The sequence below is a fragment of the Chiloscyllium plagiosum genome, chromosome 7, assembly GCF_004010195.1.
Source record: "Chiloscyllium plagiosum isolate BGI_BamShark_2017 chromosome 7, ASM401019v2, whole genome shotgun sequence".
Classification (NCBI taxonomy): Eukaryota; Metazoa; Chordata; class Chondrichthyes; order Orectolobiformes; family Hemiscylliidae; genus Chiloscyllium; species Chiloscyllium plagiosum.
Genome location: NC_057716.1, coordinates 105,283,677 through 105,304,042, shown reverse-complemented (window position 1 = coordinate 105,304,042; position 20,366 = coordinate 105,283,677). Strand labels below are relative to the sequence as shown.

Genomic DNA, 20,366 nt, shown 5'->3' with positions numbered 1-20,366 from the left:
AGTTACAGAGAAAGGGCACAAAAGTCAACATGACAAGTGTTAGAATAACTATGATCCTATTGAATGGAAATACAAGGCTAAACTGACTACCCCTGATTCTATTTCTTATGCTCTCAATGTGCTTTACAGCCAACAAGATACTTTGTTAGCTGCATAGTCATTGCTGTAATGTAGAAAATGAAGCAGTTAACTTGCACACAGCAAGCAAGCTCCCACAAATAGCAATCTGGTAATGACCAGAGAATTTTTTTTAAAGCAATCCCCATCCAGAAATAAATACCATAACAAACTCCTCTGCTCGTCTTTGATCTTTCTCATCCACCTATGAAGGCAGATGAACCTTAGGTTTAATTTCTTATCCGAGACACAGCATCCCCTGCAACTTAGCACTCCCTCAGTACTGCACCAGAGTAGCAGCCTTCATTTTTATGCTTGAGCCTGGAACAGAATTTGAACCCACAACCTTCTCACTCAGATATAAGCATTCTAACAACTACACCATACATAGCACCCCATCCTATGGTACCCAAAACAGCTCATGACCAACACCTACTGTTTTGGAATATGTGACGAGTGGAGTGCCACAAGGATTGGTGCTGGGTCCACTACTTTTCATTTATATAAATGATTTGAATGTGAGCATAAGAGGTTTTGTTAGTAAGTTTGCAGATGACACCAAAATTGGAGGTGTAGTGGACAGTGAAGATGGTTACTTAAGATTACAACGGGATCTTGAGCAGATGGGCCAATGGGCTGAGAAGTGGCAGATGGAGTTTAATTCAGATAAATGCGAGGTGCTGCATTTTGGGAAAGCAAATCTTAGCAGGTCTTATACACTTAATGGTAAGGTCCTAGGGAGTGTTACTGAACAAAGAGACCTTGGAGTGCAGGTTCATAGCTCCTTGAAAGTGGAGTCACAGGTAGATAGGATAGTGAAGGTGGTGTTTGGTATGTTTTCCTTTATTGGTCAGATACTTTATGCATTTGATAAGGTTCCCCATGGTAGGCTGATGAAAAAGGTGAAGTCGCATGGGGCCCAGGGTGTTCTAGCTAGATGGATAGAGAACTGGCTGGGCAACAGGAAGCAAGAGTAGTAGTGAAAGGGAGTTTCTCAAAATGAAGGCCAATGACCAGTGGTGTCCCACAGGGATCCGTGCTGGGACCACTGTGGTTTGTGATATACATAAATGATTTGGAGGAAGGTGTAGGTTACCTCATTAGCAAGTTTGCAGATGACACTAAGATCGGTGGAGTAGCAGTTCGTGATGGGGACTGTCAGAGAATACAGCAGAATATAGATAGATTGGACAGTTGGGCACAGAAATGGCAGATGGAGTTCAATTTGGATAAATATGAGGTGCTGCATTTTGGAAAGGCAAATCACAGCAGGATTTGCACACTTAATGGTAAGGCCGTGGGGAGTGTTGCTGAACAAAGAGATTTTGGAGTGCAGGTTCATAGCTCCTTGAAAGTGGGGTCGCAGGTCGATAGGCTAATGAAGGCGGCATTTGGTATGCTTTCCTTTATTGGTCAGAGCACTGAATATAGGAGTTGGGGGATCATGTTGTAGTTGTACGGGACGTTGGTTAGGCCACTTTTGGAATATTGCGTGTAATTGTGCTCTCCCTCTTATTGGAAGGATGTTGTGAAGCTTGAAAGTGTTCAGAAAAAATTTACAAGGGTGTTGCAAGGGTGGGAGGGTTTGAGCTACAGGGAGAGGTTGAATAGGCTGGGTCTGTTTTCTCTGGAGCGTGGGAGGCTGGGGCTGTTTTCCCTGGACCGTCAGAAGCGAAGGGGTAACCTTATAGAGGTTTATAAAATCATGAGGGACGTGGACAGGATAAATAGACAAATTTTTTTCTCTGGGATGGGGGAGACAAGAACTCGAAGGCATAGGTTTTGGGTGAGAGGGGAAAGCTATAAAAGGGACCTAAGGGGCAACATTTTCATGAATAGGGCGGTATGTGTATAGAATAAATTGCCAGAGGAAGTGGTGGAGGCTAGTACAATTGCAACATTTAAAAGGCATCTGGATGCGTAAGTGAATAGGAAGGGTTTGGAGGAAAATGGGCTGGGTGCTGGCAGGTGGGACTAGATTGGGTTGCGATATCTAGTCAGCATGCTTAAGTTGGACCGAAGGGTCTGTTTCTGCGCTGTACATCCCTATGACTCCATGAATATCAGTATGGTACTGAACCTCTCACGGTGATGTCATAAAAGATGGAATCGTCCCCTGCATCACAGACATATTCTCCAGAATCTTCTGTTCCAGCCTTCTCAATAATTAGACTCCTGTGGACTCCATGTGACTCCATCTTAACCTTTCCACTTCCTTCGATTTCCAGTCCATTTCTATACCATTTCACTTCAGCATTGGAGCGGGAGAGCTCACAGGTCAACACAATGCACTCCGAAGTGAGATACTCCATCTTTGTATCATCGGTTGTATTCACTATCCTCACTGGAGATGCTGAAAGGACAGAATCACAACAGGAACACTGTGGTGAATTCATATGGAAGCACACTGTCAGTCACCCCTCACTCCTCCAATTAACACATTCATTCATTCCAACATCTCCACACACACACACACACACACACACATACACACACACACACACACACATACGCACACCCTGATTACAAAGTTAATGCTCTCATTCATCCTTTATAACCTTACTTAGTGCTTTCTAGCTTCTCTCAGGCCCTTAATTAATATTATCACTATGGTCTCACTCTCAGTCCTACAGAAATAGAGTATCAGGATTATTGGGTCTTTTTCACATAAGAAAGATGTCACTAGTGGTGTACCACAAGGATCAGACTTTTAAATGGATTCCAAAAAAGTATAATGCATGGGAATCTGGGTGTACAAGTACGTAAAACATTTAAAAATTACATCTCAGTGCAGCATGTATAGAATCCAACAGCATAGGGTCAGGCCCTTCAGCCCAAACTAGTCCAGGCTGACCAAAATGTCCCTTCGTGCTATTTCCGTGCACTTCAACCATATCCTTCTAAAGCCTTCCTATCTATGTATTTTTCCAAATGTCTTTAAATGTTGTTAATGTATCCATCTCAACCACTTCTGCTGGCAGCTCATTTCATATGCATACCACCCTCTGTGTAAAAAAAGCTGCCTCTCAGGTCCTTTTTATTCTTTTCCCTCTAACCTTAAACTGATGCCCTTTAGTCCTCGATTCCCCAACCCTGGGAAAAAGACTGAGTGCATTCACTCTATCCATGCCTCTCATGATTTTATATACTTCCATGAGATCCCCTCCTCAGTCTCCCTTCGCTCTAAAGAAAAAGTGCTCGCTCGTCCAACCTCTCACTCAGACCCTTGTGGTCTGGCAATATTCTTGTAAATTTCTTTTGCACTCTTTCCAGTTTAATAACATCCTTCCTGTAGCAAGGTGACCAAAACTGAACACAATACTCCAAGTGCAGCCTCACCAATGTCCTGCACAACTGCAACATAACTTCCCAACTTTGATACTCAATGCCCTGACTGATGAAGACCAATCTGCCAAAAGCCTTCTTCACTGCCCTGTCTACCTGTGACTCCACTTCCAGAGAACCATGGACCTGAACTCCAAAGTCCCTTTCTTCCACTTCACTCCTTAAGGTCCTATCATTCACCACGAAACTCCTACCTTGATTTGACTTTCCAAAAGGAGAAAGTGAGGTCTGCAGATGCTGGAGATCAAAGTTGAAACTTTATTGCTGGAACAGCACAGCAGGTCAGGCAGCATCCAGGGAACAGGAGATTCGACGTTTCGGGCACAGGCCCTTCTTCAGGAATCAGTTGACTTTCCAAAATGCAAGACCTTATCTATATTAAACTCCACTTGCCATTTCTCTGTCCACTTCCCCAGCTGATCAAGATCCTGCTGCAATTTATGATAACCTTCCTCACTATCCACAATACCGCCTGTTTTAGTGTCACCTGCAAACTTACTAGTCATGTCTTGTACATTCTCATCTGAACCATGAATCTAGATAACAAACAGTAATGGGTTCAGCACCAACCCCTGAGGCACTCTACTAGTCACAGGCCTCTAGTCCAACAAGCATCCTTCTACTAATACCCTCTGCTTCCTACCATCAAACCAATTTTGTATCCAATCTGCCAGCTCCCCCGGATTACGTGCGATCTAACCTTCCAGAGCAACCTACCATGTGGAACCTTATCAAAGGCCTTACGGAAATTCACATAGACTACTTCTACCGCCCTGCACTCATCAACCTTCCTGGTTACTTTATCAAAGAACTCTAACAAAGTTGTGAGGCATGCTCTTCCACACACAAAGCCATACGCCTAATCAAACTGTCTTTCCAAATGATTGTATATCTTATACCTCAGAATTTTCTCAAGTAACTTACCTACCACGGATGTTAAGGTTACTGGTCTATAGTTCTCAGGTTTTTCTTTGCAGCCCTTCTTGAAGAAGAGCACAACATTCGCTACTCCCCATGTATATAAAAAGGCAACGGGAATTTTGACCTTCAGTGTATAAGCCTTATTACAACTGTACAGGATATTAGTAAGGCAGCATCTAGAATACTGTGTAGTCTTGGTTCCCTTATTTAAGAAAGGATATGCTGGCATTGGAGGCAGTTTAAAGTGATTCACTAGCCCTATTCCTGGGGATAAAGGGGTTGACTTCTCAATAATAGGTAAAAACAATGACTGCAGATGCTGGAAACCAGATTCTGGATTTGTGGTGCTGGAAGAGCACAGCAGTTCAGGCAGCATCCAAGGAGCAGTAAAATCAACGTTTCAGGCAAAAGCCCTTCATCAGGAATATAGGATAGCTCAGTAGTTAGCCTTTATTCATTACAGTTTAAAAGAATGATGGCTGATCTTATTGAAACATAAAGCATTCTAAGGGGATTTGACAGGGTAGACGTTGAGAAAATGTTTCCACTATGGTTGGGTGGTCAGGGAGCCTGAGTTAGGGGGCATTCACTTCAGTGAATGCTCTCATTCCCTCACATAATGTCCTCCCTTCCACTTCACTGGAGGGCATTATAGGGATAAGTATTTGTTCAATTGTTCTGTATTGGGTTATGAGAGTTATTTACTATCGACACTCACTATACTTGACTAGTTAAGCCCACGCGTGGAGTCAGAGGAAAGTAATCAAATTGTTGCAATCATTAGAAGCAAATAAAAGCTGTATGCATGGATATATATTTTAAAGTACGGTGAATAAGTTCCTATTACACACCATGTTTCCACTGATGGGTGAGTGCCGAACCAGAGGACACAGCTTAAAAAGATTCATTTAAGAAAGAGTTGGATAGAGCTCTCAAGGATAGTGGAATCAAGGGTTATGGAGATAAGGCAGGAACAGGATACTGATTAAGGATGATCAGCCATGATCATATTGAATGGTGGTGCAGGCTCGAAGGGCAGAATGGCCTCCCCTGCACCTATTGTCTATTGTCTATTGTCATATAATCTGGTTCGTCATCTCTGTAAAACTCTGAGGCATATCAAACATCAAAATGAGGGGGAAAAGCATGAATGTAATTTCAAAGTGAGGATGCGAATTAGAAATTATGTCAGAGCCAGAGTGCAAGTTAGACTCTGCTTTTTCCCACACTTTGTTTTCCTTTAAAATTATTTATTCAATTCAGCCCTTTACAGAGTTTGAATTGAATCTGCTTCCACCGCCCGAGCAGGCAGCACATTCCAGATCACAACTTGCCACAGAAACCTAAATCGTTATCTCTGCTGTTTCCTTTTCCAACTTTATCTTAAACCTCTGGATATTAACCCTCATGACATTGGAAACAGTATTTACTCTATCAAAGCCCTTCAGCATTTTGAACAATTCCATAAGATTTTGTGTTGCTCTGAAGAGATCTATTCCAGATTCGCCAATCTCTCTACATTACTGAAGTTCCTTAATCCTGGTAATGTCCTAGAAAATCTCCTCAGCACCCTCTCTACTGCCCTGGTCCCACTTCACCAGTCTGTGATCAGAGCTAAATTTGTCGATATTTGTGATCCATTCAGAAGGATTCATAGATATGCTAGGAATTGCTAGAGATTACTACTTCAACAAGAGAGGACAAGTGACTTATAGAAACCATAAATTCTTGTCTGAAGTGTTATAAATGACAATGCAAGTGCATTGAACAGCTGCCAGCAGAGATAGCTGCAGTGTAAAGCCAGGCTCTGGGGTTAGTTGCTATTCAGGGGCCATTATTATAATGCATATCAGATTATAGAGTCACAAAATCATACAGCATGGAAACAGACCAATCAGTCCAACTAGCCCACACTGATCATGTTCCCAGACTAAACTAGTACCATTTGCCTGCATTTGGCCCATATCCCTCCAAACCTTTTCTATTCATGTAATTATCCAAACATCTTTTAAATGATGTAACTGTACCTGCGTCCACCACTTTTTTTGGCAGTTCATTCCACACACTAACCACCCTCCATGTGAACACTTGACCCACACGCCCTTTTTAAATCTTTCTCCCCTCGTACACATTTTTCAAACTGGTTTGGGCCACTCAATGCCAAGCAACCCCTTTGCTGCTTCTTCCCTAGTCCCTTGAGCCTGTCAAGTATTGAAACATGTCTCCTTGCCAGATTACACTGACCCCTTCTGTGTCCATGTGGGGCCACGGATTTCACAAGAGAGGGGGCAGGGGAGATTTACCAGAATGTTGCCTGTGCACGAAAGTTTCATTTATAACAAGAAATTGGACAGACTGGGGCTGTTTTTCTTGGAACAGAGGTGACTGAAATGGGACATAATTGCGATAAATAAAATGATGAGAGACATAAACAGGATACACAGGAGGAAACTTTTCCTGCTGATGGAGGGATCAATAACCCAGGGGCAAGGAGGTAAGGTACGGGACAGAAGGTTGAGAGTGGATGTGGGGGAGTTTTTCACTGACAGGGTGGTGGGAATCTGGAACTCACTGCCTGTAAGGTTGTTAAAGGTAGAAACCATCATAATATTTAAGTAGTATTTAAATGTGCACTTGTAATGCCAACTCATACAAGGTTATAGGCTGAAAAGTGCGATTAGAATTAGATTAGGTGGCTGTTTTTGATTAGCACAGATATGATGGGCCAAAGGCACTTTTCACTGTGCTGTAGATATCTATGAGGAGAAAGTGAGGTCTGCAGATGCTGGAGATCAAAGTTGAAACTTTATTGCTGGAACAGCACAGCAGGTCAGGCAGCATCCAGGGAACAGGAGATTCGATGTTTCGGGCACAGGCCGAAGAAGGGCCTGTGCCCGAAACGTCGAATCTCCTGTTCCCTGGATGCTGCCTGACCTGCTGTGCTGTTCCAGCAATAAAGTTTCAACTGTAGATATCTATGACCCTGTCATCTCACGACTGAAATTTTAATCAGAAGTGACCATCTCCTTTCTCAAATGAAGATCATACAGACAGAGGGTAGAAGAACTCACCTCCTTTCAAACTGATATTTGTTCCACAACTAATCACACAGAAAAAAAACAGATCGTTCACTTATGATCACATTGCCGTCTGTGGGATCTTTCCGTGCACAACTTGGCTCTCAAACCCACTTTGTGGCTACCTGATGGTGTGGTATTGATGTTGCTAGAAGTGGGTTGAAATCCCACTACAGCAGCTGGTGAAATTTAAGTTGCAGATTCTTGTTAAAAACCCACTTGGTTCCCTAACTTCCTTTAGGGAAGGAAAGCGCTTTATGTGGCTCTGAAAGGGTTAATACCGAGGAAAGCAATTAGCCTTACTCACTGTGAGGATCCCAAGTGGATCTGTGAGCAGTGCAGTGAAGGATCTTGAAGGATTGAGATTCATTATTTGGTCCTCATCAAAATCACTTGAACAATGTTTATCATCTCAATATAATCTGTCACTGGTTGCTGATATGTAATAAACTAGTGTTCTTAACTACAAAAGACTCTTCCAGATGGATGACAGAACCATAGAAAAAGGGAGTAAGCCACTTGACCTTTCAAGTCTGCTCCACCATTCAATGTGATCAAGACTGATCATCCAACTCAATATTCTGTTGCCTCTTTCTCCTCATAGTCTTAGATCACTTTAGCCCTAAGGACTATACCTAACTCCTTCTTGATAACATGTCATGTTTTAGCTTCAATCACTTTCCATGCAGACAATTCCATACCCTCTGGGTGAAGACATTTGTCCTGATCTTGGTCCTAAACAGCCTACCTACATCCTTGGACTGTGATCCCTGACTTCCCTCGGAACAATCTTCCTGTGTTTACCCTGTCCAGTCCCTGTTGGAATTTTGTAGATTTTTATGAGATGCACCCCTCATCCATTCTTCTAAACTCCAATGAATATAGTCATAATTGATTCAGTCTCTTCATAGGTCAGTATTGACATCTCAGGAATCAGCCTGGCAAATCTTCACTGCACTCCCTCCATAGCCAGAACATCTTGTCTCAGAAATGAAGACCAAAACTGTGTACAATTTTCCACATGTAATCACAACAAGACCTTGCATAATTGCAGCAAGACATCCCTGCTCTTTAGTAAAAGAAGTGCAGGAAGGTAGCGTGTGCTTTTCCTCTCTCACAATAAAACAAGCACGTCCTGCAGTTTCCAACACTAAAAGAGGGTGGTGGCAGCAAATCCTCACTGCTGCTCACCATATTGTATGGATAGTTACATCAAATCTTCACACCGCTGCTCACCACGCTGTATGGACTGTTAGAGGAGCAGCAACATGGTAAGCAGTGGTAAAGGTGTGGTATAACTGTATATATAACGTGGTGAGCAGTGATGAGGATTTGATGTAACTGTTCATGCAACATGCTGAGCAGCAGTGGGCATTGGACATAGCTAAACATACAACATGGTGAGCGATAAGGATTTAATATGGCTGTCCATCCATCTTGGTAAGCAGCAATGTGAGATCTTCAGCCTCAGCTTTAGGCCAGTCATTCATACAACACAAGTCATACAGCACAATTGGAGAAAGGCCAATTTCGATGGTATTAGGCAAGAACTTTCAAAAGCTGATTGGGGGTAGATGTTCGCAGGCAAAGCGACGGCTAAAAAATGGGAAGCCTTCAGAAATGAGATAACGAGAATCCAGAGAAAGTTTATTCCTGTTAGGGTGAAAGGAAAGGCTGGTAGGTATAGGGAACGCTGGATGACTAAAGAAATTGAGGNGATCGAGTGAATCCTTAGAAGAGTATAAAGGCAGCAGGAGTATACTTAAGAGGGAAATCAGGAGGGCAAAAAGGGGACATGAGATAGCTTTGGCAAACAGAATTAAGGACATTCCAAAGGGTATTTACAAATACATTAAGGACAAAAGGGTAACGAGGAAGAGAATAAGGCCTTTGTGTGGAGCTGTAGAAAATGGGAGAGATACTAAACGAGTATTTTGCATCAATATTTACTCTGAAAAAGGACATGGAAGATATAGAATGTAGGGAAATAGATGGTGACATCTTGAAAAACATCCATATTACAGAGGAGGAAGTGCTGGATATCTTGAAAGGCATGAAGGTGGATAAATCCCCAGGACCTGATCAGGTGTAACCTAGAACTCTGTGGGAAGCTAGAGAAGTGATTGCTGGGTCCCTTGCTGAGATATTTGTATCATCGATAGTCACAGGTGAGGTGCAGGAAGACTGGAGGTTGGCAAACGTGGTGCCACTGTTTAAGAAGGGTGGTAAGGACAAGCCAGGGAACTATAGACCAGTGAGCCTGACCTCGGTGGTGGGCAAGTTGTTGGAGGGAATCCTGAGGGACAGGATATACATGTATTTGGAAAGGCAAGGACTGATTACGGATAGTCAACATGGCTTTGTGTGTGGGAAATCATGTCTCACAAACTTGATTGAATTTTTTGAAGAAGTAACAAAGAAGATTGATGAGGATAGATCGGTAGATGTGAGCCATAAAAGAAGATTGATGAGGATAGATCGGTAGATGTGAGCCATATGGATTTCAGTAAGGCGTTCGACAAGTTTCCCCATCGGAGACTGGTTAGCAAAGTTAGATCTCATGGAATACAAGGGGAACTAGCCATTTGGATACAGAACTGGCTCAAAGGTAGAAGACATAGGGTGGTGGTGGAGGGTTGTTTTTCAGACTGGAGGCCTGTGAGCAGTGGACTGCCACAAGGATCGGTGCTGGGTCCATTACTTTTCATCGTTTATATAAATGATTGGGATGTGAGCATAAGAGGTACAGTTAGTAAGTTTGCAAATAACACCAAAATTGGAGGTGTAGTGGACAGCGAAGAGGGTTACCTCAGATTACAACAGGATCTTGATCAGACGGGCCAATTGGCTGAGAAGTGGCAGATGGAGTTTTATTCAGATAAATGCGAAATGCTGCAATTTGAGAAAACAAATCTTAGCAGGACTTATACACTTAATGGTAAGGTCCCAGGAAGTGTTGCTGAACAAAGAGACCTTGGAGTGCAGGTTCATAGCTCCTTAAAAGTGGAGTCACAGTAGATAGGATATTGAAGAAGGCATTTGGTATGCTTTCGTTTATCGGTCAGAGTATTGAGTACCAGAGTTGGAAGGTCATGCTGTGGCTGTACAGGACATTGGTTAGGCCACTGTTGGGATATTGCATGCAATTCTGGTCTCCATCCTATCGGAAAGATGTTGTGAAACCTGAAAGGGTTCAGAAAAGATTTACAACGATGTTGCCAGTGTTGGAGGATTTGAGCTATAGGAAGAGGCTGAACAGGCTGGGTTGGTTTTCCCTGGCGCGTTGAAGGCTGTGGGGTGACCTTTCAAAGGTTTACATAATTATGAAGGGCATGAATAGGATAAATAAACAAAGTATTTTCCCTGGCGTGGGGGAGTCCAGAAGTAGAGGGCATGGGTTTAGAGAGAGAGGGGAAAGACATAAAAGAGACCTAAGGAGCAACTTTTCACACAGAGGGAGGTACGTGTATGGAATGAGCTGTCAGAGGAAGTGGTGGAGGCTAGTACAATTGCAATATTTAGAAGGCATTTGGATGGGTATATGAATAGGAAGGATTTGGAGGGATGAGGGCCGGGTGCTAGCTGGTGGGACTAGATTGGGTTGGGACATCTGGTCGGCATGGACAGGTTGGACTGAAGGGTCTGTTTCCATGCTATACATCTCTATGACTCTAAGTAACTAGGCGAAAGTGAGGACTGCAGATGCTGGAGATCAGAGTCAAGATTAGAGTGGTGCTGGAAAAGCACAGCAGGTCAGGCAGCATCCAAGCAGCAGGAAAATCGACGTTTTGGGCCAAAGCCCTTCATCAGGAATGAGGCCTCATTGCCACAACATTAGCAACCCTCAATTCCTCCAGCACCTCACCTGTGGCCCCATATTTTCTTCCCTGGCTTCCCATTACCTCCTGAGATACCCTTGATCAAGTTCCAGAAATGTATTCATCTTTATGGTTTTAAAGATCTCCAGCACCTCTTCTTCTGTGATGTGGATTTGTAATTGGATGTAATTTTCTAAAAATCCCGGGATTCTGGATAAGTACCAAATTATATAATTCATTATAAATCTACTCATGTGATATGCCCATTCAAAAAGAGAGGGAAACAAAAAGCAGTTACCTCTAGTCCAATTAGCTTAACATCTATTGTTGGAAAAGTATTAGACACAATTACTCATGAAGTAATAGCAGAATATTTGGAAAATTATAATCTAATCAAGCAGAGTCAGCATGACTTTATGAAAAGGAAATTGTGTCTAATTAATTTATTACTTTTTTTAAGAGAGTCTCTCAACCAGAGTGGAAAGAGGGGAACCAGGAGATGTGTTGTATTTGGAATTCCAGAAGGTGTTCAACAAGATACCGCACAGGCATGACGTAAGAGTCCATGACGTTGGAGGTAGTATATTGGAATGGATAGGACACTGGCTAATGGGCAGGAATCAGTGAGTTTGGATAAGGAGTTCTTTTTCAGGTTGGTGACCTGTGACCAATGGGATTCTACAGGGATCAGTGTTTGGAGCCTAACTGTCTCTAATACATATTCATCACTTGGAGGAAGGAAGTAAATGGACTGTAGTCAAAGTTGGCATCAACACAAAAACAAGCGAAAAGGCAAATTGTGAGAGGGTTATAAATAAGTTACAGAGAGATATTGATAGATTAATTAAGCGCAGAAAAGGTTGACAAATTTTGAATAATATGGACATGTGACGTTTTTGAAGGGAAAACAAAAGAATAGAATATTGTGTAAATGGAGAAAAACTACAGAAAGCTGAAACAAAAAGGGACTTGAGAATACTTGTGCATGAAACACAAGAATGCAAATACAAAAGTTCAGCGGGTAATCAGGAAGACTAATGGAATGCTGACTGTTATTTCAATGGGGTTGGAGTATAAGAGTAGGGAGGTTTTACTGCAGTTGTTCAAGGTGCTCATAAGAGAACATCCGGAATACTGTGGGCAGTTTTAGTCCCCTTATTTAAGATAAGATATTATATCGTGGGAGTCAGTTCAGAAATGTTCACGATGATAATCCCTGGTTTGGAGGAATTGTTTTATGAACAAAGACCAAATAGATTGGCACCCTACTCATTGAAGTTCAGGAGCAGCAACAGGAGGGAACCGGGAGGAGGTGACGTTGGTGCGAGGTGATTGTCGGGAAGGCCGGTAAGTATATTTAAACTTCTTACCTTCGGGCCAGCGAGGGAGGAGCGAGCAAAGGACTTCTGGGAAAGGTAAGGAGAACAGTTTATATTTGCGTGGTTGCGTTACCCGAGACACACCCGTCTCCCACCCATCCTTCTCCTCTAACCTAAAAAAAAAGTTGTGGGAGCCAGATTGACAAGGTAAGGTAACTAGTTTATTCCTAATCCTGGAATGGTCCTCCTGCAGAATGTGGGAAGTAAGGTCACCACTAGTGTCCCTGCTGACTACATCTGTGGGAATTGCACGCAACACCAGCTCCTTGAAAACCGCGTTAGGGAACTGGAGCTGGAGTTGGATGAACTTTGGATTATTCGGGAGGCAGAGGGGATTATTGACAGGATTTAGAGAGGTAGTCACTCCCCAGATAAAAGAAAAAGACAGATGGGTGACAGTTAGGGGACAGAAAGGGAACCAGCATGCAGTGCAGGGATCTCCTGTGCCCATTCCCCTCAACAATAAGTATACCGTTTTGGATATTGTTGGGGGGATTGACTTACCAGGGAAAAGCAGTGGGGCACCTGCTGCTCAGAAGGGAAGGGGGAAGAGGAGCAGAGCAGTAGTCATTGGGGACTCGATAGTTAGGGGGACAGATAGGAGGCTCTATGGGAACGAGAGAGACTCACGGTTGGTGTGTTGCCTCCATGGTGCCAGGGTCTGTGATGTCTCTGATCGTGTTTTTGGGATCCTTCGGGGGGGAAGGAGAGCAGCCCCAAGTCGCGGTCCACATTGGCACCAACGACATAGGTCGAAAGAGAGATGGGGACTTGAGGCAGAAATTCAGAGAGCTAGGATGGAAGCTTAGAGCTAGGACGGAAGCTTAGAGCTAGGACAAACAGAGTTGTTTTCTCTGGTTTGCTGCCCATGCCACGTGCTAGTGAGGTGAAGAATAGGGAGAGAAAGGAGTTGAACACGTGGCTACAGGGATGGTGCAGTAGTGAGGGTTTCGGGTTTTTGAATAATTGGAGCTCTTCCTGGGGTAGGTGGGACCTCTACAAGCAGGATGGTCTTCATCTAAACCAGAGGGGTGCCAATATCCTGAGTGGGAAATTCGCTAAAGCTATTAAGTTGGATTTAAACTAATACAGCAGGGGGATGGGAACCAAAATTGTAGGACAGATACAGAAGAGAATGAGAGTAGGGAGTTCCAAAATCAAGTATCTGACACTGGCAAGCGAGTACCTGGTTTGAAGTGTGTGTACTTCCACGTGAGGAGCATCCGAAATAAAGTGGGTGAACTGGCAGCGTGGGTTGGTACCTGGGACTTCGATGTTGTGGCCATTACGGAGACATGGATAGAGCAGGGACAGGAATGGCTGTTGCAGGTTCCGGGATTCAGATGTTTCAGTAAGAACAGAGAAGATGGTAAAAGATATTACAGTTGTAGAAAGGATGTTTGGGGACTCGTTAACTGAGGTAGTATGGGCTGAGGTCAGAAACAGGAAAGAAGTCATCATGCTGGGAGTTTTCTATAGGCCTCCGAATAGTCCCAGTGATGTAGAGGAAAGGATAGCAAAGATGATTCTCGATAGGAGTGAGAGAGGCAGGGTAGTTGTCATGGGGGACTTCAACTATCCAAATATTGACTGGGAACACTACAGTACGAGTACTATAGATGGGTCAGTTTTTGTCCAGTGTGTGCAGGACGGCTTCCTGACACAGTATGTTGACAGGCCTACAAGGGGCGAAGCCACTTTAGATTTAGTATTGGGTAACGAGCCTGGCCAGGTGTTAGATTTGGAAGTAGGTGAACACTTTGGAGACAGCGATCACAATTCTGTCAGATTTACTTTAGTGATGGAAAGGGATAGGTGTACTCCACTGAACAAGAGTTACAGCTGGGGGAAGGGGTATTACGATGCAATTAGGAAAGATTTAGGAAGCGTAGAATGGGGAAGGAAACTGCAGGGGATGAGCACATTAAAAACGTGGAGCTTATTCAAGGAAAAGCTCCTGTGTGTCTTAAATAAGTATGTACCTGTCAGGCAGGGAGAAAGATATAGAACACGTGAGACGTGGTTTACTAAGGAAGTGGAATCCCTGGTCAAGAAGAAGAAGGAGGTTTATGTAAGACAAAATGTGAAAACTCAGTTAGGGCGCTTGAGGATTACAAGGAAGTCAGGAAAGACCTAAAAAGGGAGCTCAGAGAGCCAGGAGGAGACATGAGAAGTTGTTGGTGGATAGGATCAGGGTTAACCCTAAGGCTTTCCATAGTTATAAAAACAATGACTGCAGATGCTGGAAACCAGATTCTGGATTAGTGGTGCTGGAAGAGCACAGCAATTCAGGCAGCATCCGAGGACAGGCAAAATCGACGTTTCGGGCAAAAGCCCTTCATCAGGAATAAAGGCAGAGAGCCTGAAGCATGGAGAGATAAGCTAGAGGAGGGTGGGGGTGGGGAGAGAGTAGCATAGACTCCCTGAGATTCTTGTACAGAGAGGAGGAAAACTTCTTCAAGGCAGGCATCCTTGCAAGAGGATTCGCAGTAGGGTTAAAATCAACGAGGTAAAAACAATGACTGCAGATGCTGGAAACCAGATTCTGGATTAGTGGCGCTGGAAGAGTTATGTCAGGAATAAAAGAATGACGAGAGTTAAATTAGGGCCAATCAAGGATAATAGTGGGAAGTTGTGACTGCAGTCAGAGGAGATAGGGAAGGCACTAAATAAATATTTTTCGACAGTGTTCACTATAGAAAATGAAAATGTTGGCGAGGAAGATACAGAGATACTTGCATCTAGACCAGAAGAGGTTGAGGTTCACAAGAAAGAGGTATTAAACATACTGCAGAGCGTGAAAATAGACAAGTCCCCTGGGTCGGATGGGATCTATCCTAGGATCCTCTGGGAAGCAAGGGAAGAGATTGCTCAGCTTTTGGCATTAATCTTCAAATCATCATTGTCTACAGGAATAGTGCCTGAGGACTGGAGGATAGCAAATGTGGTTCCCCTGTTCAAAAAGGGTAGTAGAGACAACCCTGATAATTACAGACCAGTGAGTCTCACTTCAGTTGTTGGTAAAGTGTTGGAAAAGGTTATAAGAGATAGGATTTATAACCATCTAGAAAAGAATAATCTGATCAGGGACAGTCAGCACGATTTTGTGAAGGGTAGGTCGTGCCTAACAAATCTTATTGAGTTTTTTGACAAAGTGACCAAACAGGTAGATGAGAGTAAACCAGTTGATGTGGTGTATATGGATTTCAGCAAGGTGTTTTATAAGGTTCCCCACAGTAGGCTATTATATAAAATGCGGAGGAATGGGATTGTGGGAGACATAACAGTTTGGATCAGTAATTGGCTTGTTGAAAGAAAACAAAGGTCGTAGTTGATGGAACATGTTCATCTTGGTGTCCAGTTACTAGCGGCGTACCGCAAGGGTCGGTGTTGGGTCCACTGCTGTTAGTCATTTTTATAAATGACCTGGATGAGGGTTTAGAAGGGTGGGTTAGTAAATTTGCAGACGACACTAAGGTCGGTGGAATTGTGGATAGTGACGAAGGATGCAGTAGGTTGCAGGGAGACATAGATAGGATGCAGAACGGGACTAAGAGGTGGCAAATGGAGTTTAATGTGGACAAGTGTGAGGTGTTACACTTTGGACGGAGTAATCAGAATGCAAAGTACTGGGCTAATGGTAAGATTCTTGGGAGTGCAGATGAGCAGAGAGATCTCGATGTCCATGTACACAGATCCCTGAAAATTGCCAACCAGATTGACAGGGTTGTTAAGAAGGCGTACAGTGTTTTGGCCTTTATTTAACAGAGGGATTGAGTTCCAGAACCAGGAGGTTATGCTGCAGCTGTACAAAGCTCTGGTACGACCACACTTGGAGTATTATGTACATTCTGGTCACCGCATTATAAGAAGGATGTGGAAGCTTTGGAAACGGTGCAGAGGAAATTTACTAGGATGTTGCCTTGTATGGAAGGAATGTCTTATGAGGAAAGGCTGAGGGCCTTGAGGCTGTTCTCATTAGAGAGAAGAAGGTTGAGAGGTAACTTAATAGAGACATACAAGATAATCAGAGGGTTAGATACAGTGGATAGGGAGAGCCTTTTTCGAAGTATGGGGGTGGCAAACACGAGGGGACACAAATTTAAAGTGAGGGGAGGTAGGTATAAGACAGATGTCAGAGGTAGTTTCTTTACTCAGAGGGTAGTAAGGGTATGGAACGCTTTGCCTGCAACGGTAGCAGATTCACCAAGTTTAAGTGCATTTAAGTCGTCACTGGATAGGCAAATGGACGTACACGGAATAGTGTAGGTGGGATGTGTTTCAGATTAGTATGACAGGGCGACGCAACATCGAGGGCCGAAGTGCCTGTACTGCGCTGTAATGTTCAATGTTCTAAGTGATCATACTGAAACATATAGGATTCTTAAGCGACTTGACAGAGTTATGAGAAGTTTTCCCTCACGGGAGAAATTAGAACCAGAGTGAAGGGTTGACGATTTAAGACTGAGATGAGGAGGAATTTCTTCTCTCAGATGTTTGACAGTTTTTTGAATTTCTTGCCATAGACAGCTGAGTGGACAGGGTCCTTTTATATATTTAAGGCTGAGATAGATTCTTGATCAGAAGAATCAACAGTTATGGGAAAAAGAAAGGAAAGTGGACAGGAGGAGAGTCAGATCACCAATTATCTTATTGAATGGTGGAGCAGGTTTGATGGGGCTGATTGGCCTACTCCTGTCCCAATTTTTAAGAAAATTCATTACTGGGATGTGGGCATCGCTGGTCAGCCAACATTTATTGTGCATCCCGAGTTGCTCAAGAAGCTTTCTTGAACCACTGCAGACCATCTGCTGTGGTGTGACCCAAAAGGCATTGGCAGGGAATTCCGCCATTCTGATCCAGCGACAGTGAAAGAATGACAATATATTTCCAAGTCAAGATAATGAGTAGCTTGGAGGAGAACGTGAAAGTAGCGGTGCTTTCATGGATCTGCTATCCTTGTCCTTGGAGGTAGAAGAGATCACAGGCTTAGAAGATGCTTGCTGAAGATCGTTGGTAAATGTACGCAGTACATCTTGGAGACTGACACTCATTAACAGCCATGTGCACCATGGTGTAAGGGAGTGGATGCTTGGGGCTCTTGTGCCCTGGATGTTGTCAACCTTCTTGACAGTTGTTGGAACTGCATCCATCCAGAAAGTGGGGAGAATTCTATCATACTCCCATGCTTTGGGGAGTCAGGAGGTGAGTTACCTTGTCTTGTAGTCACTCCATTTATATAGTGAGTCCAGTTCAGTTTCTGGTCAATGGTAACCCCAAGGATATTGATAGTGAAGGATTCAGTGATGAGGGGAAAGACATAAAAACCTAAGGGGCAACTTTTTCACGCAGAGGGTGGTACGTGTATGGAATGAGCTGCCAGAGGATGTGGTGAAGGCTGGTATAATTGCAACATTTAAGAGGCATCTGGATGGGTATATGAATAGGAAGGGTTTGGAGGGATATGGGACGGGTGCTGGCAGGTGGAACTAGATTGGGTTGGGACATCTGGTCGGCATGGACGAATTGGACGGAAGGGTCTATTTCCATGCTGTACATCTCTAGGACTCTATGACACCATTCAAAGTCAAAGGGCAGTGGTTAGCTTGCCCGAATTTGGTGATGGTCATAACCTGGTATTTGTTTGGTGCGAAGGTTATTTGCCACTTGTCAGTCTAAGCCTGGATATTGTCCAGACATTATTGCATTTGAACATGGACTGGTTCAGTATCTGAGAATGCTACTGAACATTATGCAATCTTCAGCAAACATACCCACTTCTGACCTTATGGTGGTGGGAAGGTCATTTATGAAGCATTTCATATGGTCTAAGGTCTCTATTCATTCATTGAGAAAAGCAACCTTGTGACTTTAACTCAAAAGAATGACCGTAGGAATTGTTGACGAATCCTAGTCACATTTCAGAATCAGAATCAGAATCCCTACAGTGTAGAAGCAGGCCATTCAGCCCATTGAGCCCATATTGACTCGATCAGGTGTACCCTAGAACTCTGAAAAGCGAGGGAAGTGATTGCTGGACCCCTTGCTGAGATATTTGTACCATCGATAATTACAGGCGAGGTGCCAGCAGTCTGGAGGTTGGCTAACGTGGAGCCATTATTTAAGAAAAGTGGTAAGGACAAGACAGGGAACCATAAACCGGTGAGTCTGATGTTGGTGATAGGCAAGTTGTTGAACAGAATCCTGAGGGACAGGATTTACACGTATTTGGAAAGGCAGGACAGATGAGGGATAGTCAACATGGCTTTCTGAATGGGAAATCGTGTTTCACAAACTTGATTGAGTGTTTTGAAAAAGTAACAAAGATGATTGATGAGGGCAGAGCTATATGAACTTCAGTAAAGCGTTCAACAAGGTTCTACATGGAATATTGGTTACCAAGGTTAAATCCCATGGAATACTGGAAGAACTAGCCAAGTGGATATAGAACTGGCTCAGAGGTAGAAAACATAGGGTGGTGGTGGAGGTTGTTTTTCAGATTGGAGGCCCATGACCAGTGGAGTGCCACAAAAATCGATGCTGAATCCACTACCTTTCATCATTTATAGAAATGATTTGGAGGTATAGTTAGTAGAGTCGTAAAGTCACAGAGGTGTACAGCATGGAAACTGACCCTTCGGTCTAACCCGTCCAGACCGACCAGATATCCCAACCCAATCTAGTCCCACCTGCCAGAATCCAGCCCACATCCCTCCAAATCCTTCCTATTCATTTACCCATCCAAATGCCTCTTAAATGTTGCAATTGTACCAGTCTCCACCTCTTCCTCTGGCAGTTCATTCCATACACATACCACCCTCTGTGTGAAAAGGTTGCCCCTTAGGTCTCTTTTATATCTTTCCCCTCTCACCCTAACTTATGCCCTCTAGTTCTGGACTCCCCGACCCCAGGGAAAAGACTTTGCCTATTTACCCAATCCATGCACCTCATAATTTTATAAACCTCTACAAGGTCACCCCTCAGCCTCCGACGCTCCAGGGAAAACAGCCCCAGCCTTTCCCCTCTCCCTATAGCTCAAATTCTCCAACCCTGGCAACATCCTTGTAAATCTTTTCTGAACCCTTTCAAGTTTCACAACATCTTTCCAGTAGGAAGGAGACCAGAATTGCACGCAATATTCCAACAGTGGCCTAACCAATGTCCTGTACAGCCTCAACAAGACCTTACAACTCCTGTACTCAATACTCTGACCAATAAAGGAAAGCATACCAAACGTCTTCTTCACTATCCTATCTACCTGCGACTCCACTTTCAAGGAGCTATGAACCTGCACTCTTTGTTCAGCAACACTCCCCACGACCTTACCATTAAGTGTATAAGTCCTGCTAAGATTTGCTTTCCCAAAATGCAGCACCTCACATTTATCTGAATTAAACTCCATACAACATAGAACATAACAGTGCAGTACAGGCCCTTTGGCCCTCGATGTTGCGCCGACCTTTCATACCAATCTGAAGCCCATCTAACCTACACTATTCCATGTACGTCCATATGCTTGTCCAATGACGACTTAAATGTACTTAAAGTTGGCGAATCTATTACCGGTGCAGGCAAAGCATTCCATACCCTTACTACTCCATCTGCCACTTCTCAGCCCATTGGCCCATCTGGTCAAGATCCTGTTGTAATCTGAGGTAACCCTCTTCGCTGTCCACTACACCTCCAATTTTGGTGTCATCTGCAAACTT

General features: G+C 43.6%; 1 protein-coding gene across 18 annotated transcripts in view; it reads right to left on the bottom strand.

The window, feature by feature from the left end:
• obsl1a (obscurin like cytoskeletal adaptor 1a) overlaps positions 1–20,366 on the bottom strand; it is a 297,489-nt gene that overhangs the window by 215,100 nt on the left and 62,023 nt on the right. For all 18 annotated transcript variants that reach the window (XM_043694326.1, XM_043694325.1, XM_043694341.1 and 15 more), the window contains one exon: positions 2,198–2,470. In XM_043694326.1, the coding sequence (XP_043550261.1) occupies positions 2,198–2,470 (273 nt within the window). The remainder of the gene's footprint in view (positions 1–2,197; positions 2,471–20,366) is intronic.